Source organism: Colias eurytheme, chromosome 30 (genome assembly GCF_061535395.1).
Source record: "Colias eurytheme isolate Ceu_HAF_F1 chromosome 30, ilColEury1 Martin Lab GWU primary, whole genome shotgun sequence".
NCBI lineage: Eukaryota > Metazoa > Arthropoda > Insecta > Lepidoptera > Pieridae > Colias > Colias eurytheme.
Genome location: NC_143009.1, coordinates 5,290,775 through 5,303,853, shown reverse-complemented (window position 1 = coordinate 5,303,853; position 13,079 = coordinate 5,290,775). Strand labels below are relative to the sequence as shown.

At 33.0% G+C, this 13,079-nt stretch overlaps 2 protein-coding genes across 2 annotated transcripts in view; both read right to left on the bottom strand.

Annotated features, from left to right (window-relative positions):
- plx (PTB_TBC1D1_like and TBC domain-containing protein plx) overlaps window positions 1-4,402 on the bottom strand; it is a 60,263-nt gene extending 55,861 nt beyond the window's left edge. The window contains exons 1-3 of the mRNA XM_090118470.1: window positions 4,258-4,402; window positions 1,028-1,153; window positions 467-555 (exon numbers count right to left, since the gene is read on the bottom strand). Of these exons, the coding sequence (XP_089974596.1) occupies window positions 467-555; window positions 1,028-1,153 (215 nt within the window). The 5' untranslated portion in view covers window positions 4,258-4,402. The remainder of the gene's footprint in view (window positions 1-466; window positions 556-1,027; window positions 1,154-4,257) is intronic.
- Window positions 4,403-5,517: 1,115 nt separating this feature from the next.
- LOC149895841 (uncharacterized) lies at window positions 5,518-10,835 on the bottom strand. Its single transcript, XM_090118622.1, has one exon. The coding sequence runs from the start codon at window positions 10,402-10,404 to the stop codon at window positions 9,418-9,420; it is 987 nt and encodes a 328-aa protein (XP_089974748.1). The 5' UTR covers window positions 10,405-10,835; the 3' UTR covers window positions 5,518-9,417.
- Window positions 10,836-13,079: the final 2,244 nt, after the last annotated feature.

Genomic DNA, 13,079 nt, shown 5'->3' with positions numbered 1-13,079 from the left:
ATTTCGTTAAGTATTCAATCAGGTCAAGGTGTGATTTAACATATTTCCTGGTTATCTAATTAAATTAATTACAAACAATTATATGTAAAATCAATTGAAATTAAAGCTATTTATTTCCGCCTTGTTGGTAAAGTGGTAACGGGTTTGAATCCCGGGAAAAACAAGTAGGAAATTGTTCAGTAGGTATATTGCAAATTTTCTACACAGATAAACAAACAAAACATTTTTAAATACATATAAAATCAATGGATTTTATAATGATGTTCTTAAGAATATTACATAATAAATTATAGTTATTTTTATATCCTATCCTGCTTAATATTATAAATGCGAAAGTTTATGAGGATGGATGTTTGTGTATGTGTGTGGGTGTGTATGTTTGTTACTGTTCCACAGATCGAGTTTAGGCAGGGTTTTATTTCTTTATTTTGTTGTGAGTTTGTGAGTGTTTTATTTATACATTTACCTCAAAATATCGACCAATCTGTGAAGAATAACTGGCTCAAAGTTTTCATTGTACGCCTTCAAGCAGCCATCTTCGATTGCAATGCTTAGCTGAAAATAAGATAGAAAATTAATCACTCAAACTCAACTCAAACTCATTCTCAAACTCAAGCATTGATACGTGATCAAACTCAACTCAAACTCAAACATTGATTAATTGAAGTAGACTTAGTAAGAATAGGATCGATTTAACGACAAGTGACGTCACAGTTCTTAATTAAACGAAGTAAAAAATAAAATATACATACATATACTTAATGCTTAGTTGCCATACTGTTACATATTTATACTGTGACAGATCTTTCCTACTAAATCTCCTTTCAAAACGATGCTCTTCGAGAACAAACCAGTGTTAGTTTCTATACTGCTCCATATCTATACTATGATGGATCTATCCACTGCTTTTATTACCTTGTCGATTTCCTACGCCCGCGTCGCTACGATTATCGCGAGCTACAACTTACGTAGACTTACTTACTATACTGTTATATATTTATACTGTGACGGGGTCTCATTTCCTTACCTTCTCCTGTGTGCCAGTGGCTCTTATCTCTCTCAAAAGCCAGGGAAGCATGGAGTTTGATAAGCGACGGTCCATCGCCGTGAAACCGAAGTAGGTAACGGAAGTTAGTTTTGTCTTCATTTTCATCTAGAAATAGGAAATGTTATTTAGAATTATTATTTTTAACAATAAACTGAACTTTCAAATTATCAGAACGAGGTTAAATTTGAATGAGAAAGAAATAATCATCAAAATCTGTTCACCCAGCCGAAAGATCTGAGGTAATAAATACAAAAATTACATTCGAACTGAGAATCTCGTCCTTTTTATGAAGTCGATTGCAAACCATCGAAATAACCATTTTTTGCTAATAATCACGTACCTAAATAACGTAAAACTAATTTTTAAACGTGAAAAATTGTAACTAACTTTATATACGGCTATACGAATATTGATAAAATTTCCACTATTGATAGTTACAAACATTACCTATATTGCATATAAAATGTCGCGAAATATAAATGGGTAATATCTATACTAATATTATAAAGCTGAAGAGTTTATTTGTTTGAACTTTGAACGCGCTAATCTCGGGAACTACTTGTCCGATTTGAAAAATTCTTTCGGTGTTAGATAGCCCATTTATCGAGGAAGGTTATATGCTAATAACATCACGCTACGGCCAACAGGAGGTGAGCTACGGGAGTGAAACCACGCGGAGCATTTAGTCTATACTAATATTATAAAGAGAAAAGGTTTGTAATTATGTATGTATGGTTTTCACGCATAAACTACTGGACCGATTTTGATGAAATTTGGCACAGAAAATTTAGACCCTGAGAAAGAACATAGGCTACCTTTTATTGCGAAATATGTACCACGGGCGAAGCCGGGGCGGACCGCTAGTTGGTTTAAATTCCTAAATGTAAACTATCGTCATTGTATCGAAACATTCCATTGATTTAAAGTGATGACGTTCACTCGTAATAGGTGTTAATTATTAATTAACACTATTATTATTAATACTAGCGGTCCGCCCCGGCTTCGCCCGTGGTACATGTTTACGTTTTCTCTACATAAGAACCATCCTCGTACTTCAAGGAATATAATAAAAAAAGAATTATCGAAATCGGTTCAGCCGTTCTCGAGTTATGCGCTTACCAACACATTTTGCGATTCATTTTTATATATAAGAAGAAGATTTACTATGTCTATTTGTTTATCAGAACAAGTTTCGTAGTGTTTAATAACAAGGATAGGAAAATCCTTGACATTTACAGTAGTGGTTAGTGAAAAGTTTTAGGTTCGAATCCTAGGTGATTAGTTACTTAAATTGTTATCATGTACCTAAGTATAAGTAAGCAGTATAAGTATTGTATTTATAATTCGTAATAACAAAATATATATTACGACCTTTTATGTTAAAAAAATATCAAGCATGAAGTTGACGGACTGGTAGAGCTTTGCAGCTCATTATTTTATAAAGACACACACGTAAGAAGTGAAACTTCTTAATGACCTTATTTTTAAAAAAAAATTTACTATATGCAAATTTACAGAAATACGTCGAATCACGCGTGGTAAGGATAAGAAAAAGATGGCGCGTAACGGAAAAATGTCACGCGTAACGAAAAAATGTTACACTAAATTTTTTTTCAACCCCGATAAAGAAGTTTTACTTCAAAAAAAGTGTTCATTTCCTAAAATTCATATACTTAACTAAGTAATTTTGCTATATTCTATCCAATTACCTATTTCTGTTAGTAATAATGTTCTTATGTCTGTTAATTTTACACGTCAAAACGGCAAATAAAAACATTACTGGATATAACGTTATAGGTAGATAAAGCCAAAAAATCTTATTAAACGCAATCAAAGCCGCGGTCAGTAGGTAGTCAAGCATACAATTAATTATCCATATGCAACTGCGAACAATAACCCAATACAAAAAAAATCATAACTCTATGTTTGCTATATTGGTAAGAATAAATATTAAAAACCGGTATTTTTCGAGATTTGTATAACAGGTTGAGTAACTACCTACGTCAAATATAAAGATTATGTTTAGGTTTAGTCCCAAAATCTGTACGTTTAAAAATTGTCGTACCTAGAGTCAGTTTGTAACCAAATTCCTACGAAAGGGCTGAACCAATTTACCTATATAAAATCGACGTAGGTAGATCGGAAACTATTTTTTATCCCTAAATGATAAGGATATCTTGTCAAAACAACGCTTTTGTAGGGAAATTTATAAAATGTGCAGATAAATTGAAAAATCTTGTCATAGTTTTTCTTTTTTTCTATTATAGTAGGTAGGTACTGTGAAATGTAGGTATTGAATCAAGTTTCCTCGATTCTGTGAAAAAACATGAATTGCTTTGATACACTAATAATTAGGTACCTACCTCTTTGCACCCCTTAGTACCTTTGACTCCCCTATTCTAAGAATTTGGTAGACCGTAAGCGACAAAAGATGATCGATATTTTTAGTGGCATAGGTACAAAAATATCGTATTTGTTTTAAATACATTTGTTAAATAATATAGGTAGGTAGGATCTTAAGTTACAATTTATTCAAACTCAAACATTAAATAAATTTAAAAAAAAGTGCTATAGCCCCATTGAGTTACTTAAATACTACGTAAGTTACGTAGTACCTACATAGTAACGTGATAGTAACTCAATGTATAGCCCGCGGCTTCGCTCGTTATGAAACTGTGGTTCACAATTATTATAATAATAAATAGCTAATTAATATTTACATGAAGATTATTATAACATTTTAATTTCAATATAATTATTATAATGTTGATTTTAATTAGATACCTAGGTAATAAAGGTATATAAAGGTAGGTAGGTACCTACAGTCTACCTAATTGAAAAAAGCGCTTACGTGCAAAACTTAAATACCTACTAATCTAGGGTACCTTTAAAGTTTTAACATTTTTTCTTACGTTCATAGGAACTATAAATAAATAAAGAAATGGATAATAACTTTATTTAATTTAACACCTACACATCCAGTATTGAAGTAACATATTATGTATGTTAGAAACAAGCCAAGGCCTTCTATTTCAAATAATGCTGTAGGTATTCACTCCATCGATTTAACTTGATCGTAGTTTTTCTAATGATGACAATAATTTGATTCCTACATAAGATGAACATAGGTAAATCTTAAGCCTTTAATTACTTAAAAACATAAATAAAACGACTCCACTAATAATTAATTTGTTATTATAACAACTTACCTATTTATTAAGGAAAACCACAATAACAAAACTACAATATTATCACCACAAACAACCTTCAAGTAATTTGTTCACAAAAAACGAAACATCACACAGAATTTTGATCATATCTTACAAATTTTTTACGCAATTTTCACAACCAAAACACAGGACATCAGAAAAACAATGGGGAAAAATACATTCTGTGGTTTTACGGTGTTTTCCATCTCACTCTATACCATACGTTGAAACGAGACGGAATATAGTCATCGTAAATATTGATAAAATATTACCGCCATCGTTCAAATTTAGAAGGAACATTTTGTTTGTTTCAGCGCCATCTAGTGATGAATAGCTACAGATTTTAGTTTATGAAACACTGAGTTTTACTAGTTAAATCTAATTCTAGTAGATGGCGCTTTAAACAAAATGCAAGTTTATTATTATTTTTAAATTAATTGATTAAAGTACATAATAATATTGTATTATCGAATTATTAAAAGTGTTAAAAATATAAAAACAAGATTTGTAGATACCTTTTGTTGAAAGCTTGTTGAAAGTCATCGCCTAATAATTTAAGGTAGATTAAAAAAAAACGTAGGTAGAAAAAATGTTAACAATAATAAAAATGTCTTGTGTGTGAACGTTGTATTTGATCGGAATTTTAATTGAAAGAAGCCAGTTTAAATCAAGTTCTTTAATGAGCATATTTATGTAAGTCATTTAATAACCTTTTTGTGGACATTAATTTTGCTGTATTTACATTTTTCAACTAATAACAATCTCCTGATGTGTAAAAGTACCATGTCAACCACAGAATTTAATTTTTTCAAAAATTCAAACAAAAACATATAACTAGGTGCAACATAATATTTTGTAGAAAGATAAAATCGCTTATATTACAAGACAGATGAAATCAATTAAAATAATAAATACTTTATTAGCAAGCTAACAAACCATTTTTTTTTTTTTGGAAAACTTTTTGCACGAGTACCTAACTAGGTACTTAGTTACCTAGTTCTAAATTCAAATATTATGTGTAAGTACCTAATTGTGTAGGTAATTTAGGGCCGATTTTTCAATGCTTGGATAAAACCAATGGATAAAACTTATCCGTCCAATAAAGTATTACACGATAATATTAAAAAGTGACGTAAACTGTCAAATAGGGGCAATTAGAATACGTTTTTAAAATTGTAGTTTTATACATTATTCGACGAATAAGTTTTAACCAAGGATTGAAAAATCATCCCTTAATTTTGAAAATGATAATAAATAATAATAATAATAAAACATTTATTGTCAACAGCACACAAAAACATACAATACAAGATTAAAAAATAAAAACAAAAGTAACATTCAAAGCAAAAATAAGAGATAACAATAGTAATAAAATATAAGAAAAGCATATGTTAATAATAGGTATTGAACATTTCTCTGTTGACAAAAGGGACCACTCAGTATCTGGCACGAATGATGAGATGGACCATTCGCACCACTGATTTTCAGTGGCCCCTTATGACATTTGGAGTTGACAATTACACACTGAACAATAAAATAATGAAAAAATACATTACACCTTAAACCTAAAAGAGATAAAAATAATAAAAAAATAAAGTAATGAAAACAAAACGAAGAAAAGATAAAAAAATAAAACAGAATAGATAAAACCAAAGGAGAAACAAAGCAAATCATGCAATCAAAACATCAAACACTTACGAAGAAAAACAATTGAAAATAAATAAACTTAAACTCAAAACATCACCTTTTTTATTTTACTTAGACATACACAATACAAATGACATATTTACAAAAGGGAGTTACACAGCGCCACCAAGTCCCCTATGGAGGGTTTAAAAGTAAGTGATTTCGATATTTGCGTCGAAAATTTTCCTTATTGCGCAAATTACGTAGTGGTGGTGGAAGATTATTCCAACACTTGGTGGCACTGTATCGGAAACTTCCCTTGAACCCTGCGGAGTGGTGTCTAGGTATGGCCAGCTTTTGAAATGCTGATCTTGTTTGATAGCTTAGGGCACTGCGCTCACCCATCCAGGCAAGTTTTTGGTATAGGTATGATGGAACTTTGGTTTGCATGACACCGAAAAGAAGAGTGGCAAAATGTAAGCGCCTTCGAGCTTCCATATTTAATATCTTAGCACTTCGAATATATGGACTAACATGAGTTCGAGGCGGTATATTCCAGCAATAACGTGCACAAGCATTTTGTACACGTTGAATTGCTGCTTTTGTCCGTGAGAGCAATCTAGGTCCGTACATTGTGTCAGCATAATGAAACTTGGATAGTACAAGCGCGTCACAAAGTCGAATACGGAGAGAAGTGTCAATATATTTTCGTATTCTATACAGAGTCTTAAGTCGATAAAAGCAGTTGGAAATAATGGTATTTATATGTTTCTCGAATCTTAAGTTCTCGTCAAAAATTATTCCTAAATTACGAGCTTCGTGTACGCGGTCAAGTTTCCTATTATTAATTAATACATTTATGTCAAATTGATTAATTCTATTGATTATTTTTGGATTGCCTAATATCATAAACTTTGTCTTGGATGGGTTCAGAATTAAAGAATTGCGTTCAGACCATAAGTTAATGTCATTCAAATCGGAATTGACTTTGTTAATTGCCTCAAGGGTTTCATTAGGATGAAATGAGTAGTAGAGTTGGATGTCATCAGCATAAATTTGATAGTTGCAGTTCTTTATGATTTTGACAACATCTGCACTGTACAATATGAATAAAAGAGGGCCTAAGATTGAACCCTGAGGAACCCCTCTCGTGACGATACTGGTATTAGAATATGATCTAGTTCCGTCTTCATTTAAGACAGAAACAGTTTGTGTTCGATTGCTCAGGTAACTTTCAAACCATTTAACGCAATTATCACCCAACCCATAATATACAAGCTTGGAGAGCAGTAGGGCGATGTCAATTGTGTCAAAGGCACGAGAATAATCTAATAATAACATGATTGTGCCCCTTCCATCTTCCTGTGCACACAACATGTTATCAACAACGTCCATCAGAGCCGTAGCTGTTCCCCTATGCTTCCTAAAGCCGGACTGGTGCTCAGGTAAGATATTATGTAGTTCCAGATATTCCATTAATTGTTTATGAACAATCTTTTCTATGACTTTTGACAAACAAGGAAGTACACTAATAGGCCGCAGATCTTTCAGGCTATCTGGAGTTTTGTTTTTAGGCACAGGATAAACTAGTGCCTGTCGCCATAAATGTGGAAACGTGTTCGTCTGGAAAGATCTATTTATGATATGGGTCAATGTAGGTAAGGACTGAGGCAATGTGAGGAGAAACATATCTAACGAGATATCATCAACACCTACAGCTTGAGATTTGATCTCATTCACAGTTTTAAGGACAATATTCTCATCGACAAGCTTGAATTTAAACACAGAGCTATTGAATCTACGAGATTGATAAAAAGTTAGGGTAGACTGGTCCACTTGTGTGGTACCAGGAATATTTAGAAAGTGACTGTTGATATCGACTGGGTTGTTAATGTGGGATGGTAAAATGGTTTCTTTTTTTGTGTTAATTTGAACTTGCTCTTTAATATGTTTCCACATTATCGCTGGTCGATGAATATTATTGTTGATATATGTGTCAAAATATGCCTTCTTTTCCCTGTGAATAGCGAGCCTTACATAATGCTTTAATTCAAGGTAGGTGTCTTTATCCGCACTAAGCTTCGTCTTCCGCGCTTTTATATGGGCTTCATCGCGACACTTCATGATTTTTTTCATGTTGTAGGTAATCCATGGATAGTGTTTCTCTCTTATATGTATTATCTTTTTTGGTGCATGACAATCAAAAAGAGATAACACAATACCAGTCAAAGTAGCCACTAGGTCATTTACATCTTCCAGTAACAGTAAATCATTCCACGCTATGTTGTTTAATGATTGTGTAAAAAGGTCAGTATCAATAGTCTTAATGGGTCTATGAATAATGTGCGTAGTCAATGGTTTTTCTTTTTTTATATTTATTAAAAATGTTATAAAAGCATGGCTACTAAGATCTCCAATATGGTCCACTGTGACGCATGATACTGGAGTATTTGTGCAAACCAAATCCAATAATGTTTCCGAATTAGCAGTAAAGTGTGTGGGTTTAGTAACGTGTTGTTTTAATTTAAAGGTGCTTAAAAATGTCTCTATTTTTAAATAGTTTGAGTGATTGCAGTTTAATGCATTAATATTAAAATCTCCTAATAAAATAATATAATCACACCACACAAAGGTTCCCATACTTTCAGCTAAGGCCTCAAAGAACATCCCCGAGTCCATCCACGGAGGGCGATACGCAGTACCCACGACCAGGGATTTACCACGAACTACAAGTTTAAGCCACATTTGTTCAACCATCGGAAAGGCATGTCCAGGATGAGATACCAGCTGTATAGATAGGCCCTTTTTTATGTAAAACCCGACACCACCTCCGCGTGAACGAGTGCTGGGTGGACGCGGCACATGACGCAGCCGGTAGCCGGGCACGACAGGCGCGCGCCCCTCCTCACCCTCGCGTAACCATGTCTCATTGATAGCCATCAAATCGACGGAGTGACGCTGCATGGCTATAAAAAACTCATCATGGTTAGTTCCCAGTGATCCTGGGTTTAAGAATCCAAATTTTAACTTCTCTTTAATATTGAACATTACTATCACACATTTTAAATAATATATTATATAATGATTGTTTGTTCATAAAGATCAACGGGGAAAAAATATAAAGCCATGCAGTGTACTTATAGAACATGATAATAAAATTCATTTTGATGATATAATATATACTACTCAAATATTGCAAGAATAAGGGAAAAAGTAAATTAATAAAATGTAATAATATGTTCTCACATGTAATATCACAATGCAATACAATTTTGTTACTTATTATATATTTGGAATTTTTTGCGGAATGAAATCGAATTGAGACTAAAATATGTTTAGTGTTAAAGTTATTCATGGAAATAAAAATATAAAAAGTTAAAATTATTGTTAAAAAGGTTAGGTTTGTTGCATAAACATGATTCAAATTACTTGGCGCAGACAATATGTTATAAAATATCGTATTCATAATATTATTGTAATAAAACATAAAATTTAAATTAATAATGACATACATAATATTATTTTCCAACTCGTTTAAGAACAAAAAACCTTATCTATGTCTTTTTCACATGTAATATATACAACTTTTGATTTGTTGTCTCGCCTGGCGAAAATACGACCTCCTCGGGTCCATACAAAGCGCCAGTTATTTGAACGTCCTAATTTCTCGCGAGCTGAATAAAATAAATTACGATTAGTATAGGTAAGATGCTCATTAACATAAAATCGTCGCGGTGCACCCCCCACCCCCGTATTAGCTGTGTCGGCACCGCGGCGCACGCGCGCTGCGTGCAGTAGTTCGTCGCGCAGATGCCGGCGCGTGAGACGCACGACAATGGGGCGCGCGTGCACTCGTTCGTCGCTCGCGCTGCCCGGGCTCTCGACCTCCGCGCGCCGTCGTATCCCACGCCTATGTACATTCGCTATATCACGTTCGTCAAGAGTCAAACCGATCTTCTGCGCCAACGTGATAGCGACATGTAGCAAGTTCTCGCCATTAACCTCCGGTACGTTCGTTATCTCGATATCATTCAGTAGCCTTTCTTGCTCCGATTCATTCAATTGCTTTTTTAAAATATCAATAGACTCAATGTGCTGCTGTATTTGCTCATGCTCATGCACTGCGTTCGTATTAATGGCTTCAAGCTGCGATACGCGCTCCTCTACATTATCTAGCCTAGTTCCAGAGCTTGAAACAAGTGCGGAAAGCTTAGACATCTCTAATCTGAAACTCGATAGCTCGGTTCGCAGGAGTTTTATCTCGTGTGTAAGTGAAGGTGAATCACTTCGAGAAGGATTTGCGTCTTGAAACTCGTCAATATCTTGGTCTTGCGTGGTAATATTGTCTAGTGCTTTTGCGGTGTTTTTCGGCTTACATTTATGGCAAACCCATTTAGCATTTATACGCGTATCAGGGCTTACATTGCAACATTGCTTGTGGTAAGTAACGCTGCATTTGTTGCATTTGGCGCCATCTGCCGCCGCACAAAACTTTCCACAGCTGGAACATTTATTTGCCATAATGATTTTTTACTATTGATCCACTAGTTATTGAAATATCTTACGTGTCGACTAGATGGCGTGAAGATATACCTATGATTGTGATTGTATGATAGGTACACTTATTGATTTTATAATATTTGATATATTTGATTAATTATTGGCCTTCTGCCGTAAACTAAGAAGAAATTGGTCCAAACCTTATCTCCAATATGGTTTTATTTTCATCAGCTGTTTGATTGTAACTGCCGTTAGATCAGCTGTTTGACAGCTGTATTAACCGTTGGAACACGTATGTGCACAATAACACAAAAGTTCACTGATATAACATTTGTCGTGGTAGAATGTATTAGGTATAATGTTTTTATGCACTTTTTAAACTTGTATATTACGTATAAATAATTAAAAAACTTAAAATTCTGCAGAGCAGTAACTGTCACTCCAACTGTCACAGACCGAAATGAATAAGGTTTAACTGTGGTTTAACTAAGTAAACTTTTTAAACTTTATATGTATACCTATAATTACGCTTTTTTATATAATAATTAATTGAAAAACATTACCAAAGGTGTCCATTTTTTCAAAATTTGTTTTGGTCTATACTACTTACTTAACTAGCTCTGCGACCCAAACAGAGTCTTGGCTTCCGACACGAGTGTAATGAAGCAATATTATCATTTACAATAATTTTAGATAACTTATCGATATCGATAATATAGTATAATATGATTGTGTCACGATTGATCTCTTATCTTAACATTACAACATCTATCTTTTTATCCAACTGCACTAGGAATAAAACTATTTTTTCTAATACATGTGAATCTATACTAATATTATTTAGGTGAAGAGTTTGTTTGTTTGAACTCGCAAATCTCAGGAAATACTGGTCCGATTTGAAAAATTCTTTCTGTGTTAGATAGCCCATTTATAGAGGAAGGCTATAGTATATACATATATCATTACGCTAAGACCAACAGAGCAATGCGGGTAAAACCGCGGAGCACAGCTAGTTACTAACAATTTTACCATTCAAGGGAGTCCACAATCTCGACCGCGTCTATAGCTGACTCCAGTGATCGTTGGAAGGTCTTCAGGTCGAAAGGGACCGGCACTGGGTCCAGTTGTGAAGCTGATGTGTCTACTGATTATGATCGGTGAGTTTCAACTTAAACTCAAACTCAAGTTTATTGCACTCAAAATACGTACCTACCTAGTTCTAGTACCTACTGAAAATCTTATTTGACTAGTTAGTCATTTCACACGAGGATTTGAATTTTGAATAATCTGAAATCTCTCAGTTACTAATAAGGGATGTAATAACAAACTTAAACTCATTCTGAAACTCTAAATTTCGAAGATAAACAATTTTTTTAATATCAAGTTACTTTTAATTAGGTACACAAATCAAAACATATTGCAAATTTCAATTCATTTTTTTTTAATGTTGTAGATTGAACTTAAATAGGCCCTAAAAATATTTAAACAATAAATAAAACAATATTATATCAGCAAACACCTATATTTCTTTAAAAATATCGAAGCTCTTAACTTTTTGGTATCCATAGAATAATAAAATCATTAGGCAGGGACATTATTTCGGTAGAAGAGGTAATAAATCTGATATAAACACGTGATTAGAAACCAGTTTTTATATGTTAAGGTGATTGCAACGATCTGTTCCCAGCCAATATCCCGCTAGATGGCGCTGAATTCTACATTTCTAGTTTATTTGAGTTTTTGCGTAATTGGAATAGTCATCAAACCTAGGAATAGTCATGGCGGTTACTGAATATTATATTTTATTGAAATATGTTATATCATTGCCTTAAAATCCACCCAATTCGGTAAAATTATGCGTTTTAACATCTGTCATTGCATACAGGGTCGTTTACACACACAGACGTATACAAAAATGATAAAGATTTAACTCTAGATGGCGTGAATGTAAAGCGCGTCACACACGGTGAAGATACTACCTATAATATTTTATCTAATCTAGTAATATTTTATATTACAGTATCTTAAGGTATCCGGTATCAGCGTTCTGACCATCATTTTTCTTTTTTCGCTGTAGAACCGCCATCCTGTTACAAATGACCCACAAAGGAGAATGACCACGGGTGGTATCGGTAAAATTTTAGTTGTGCCACGTATTCGTTATATTGTTAATTCCTATTTGTATTTATAATGATCATATGTATCAATATTAAGTCTTAATTAAACCGGATAAATTGAAATAATAGTAAAAGTAAAAGTTTTTCTTTTGAAACATGTATGAACTTTCGCATTAGTAGGAAGTAGGATTGTTATAAAAATAAAAGTTATATTTGTTGGCGTAAACTATTTTATTGTAATTTTGGGAAATAAATAATGTCAAAATTGATTACCTACAATAAAACGCAGTTTTATTTTATTACCTACATTACACTATTGTTTTTTTTTTATCAAAACATGTATTTGAAGTAGCAAATATGATATTATGCTGATCCAAGCATTTTCACTCAAAACTAATATCACTAATGATTTGTAAAAGTAAATTATTTCAAAATACATTTCATAACCAACAAGTAAGAATAATTATTCATACAACAACAAATCAAAAACACTATTTACTATGGAAAAAAAACCAGGAAGGTGAAAAACATATTTACGATTTCGATGCACTCGACTTTTAGTAAAATAATAGGTAAAAA

Excerpts from the sequence above, each read along its gene's own strand:
- LOC149895841 (XM_090118622.1), bottom strand. The coding sequence starts at position 10,404 with ATGGCAAATAAATGTTCCAGCTGTGGAAAGTTTTGTGCGGCGGCAGAT.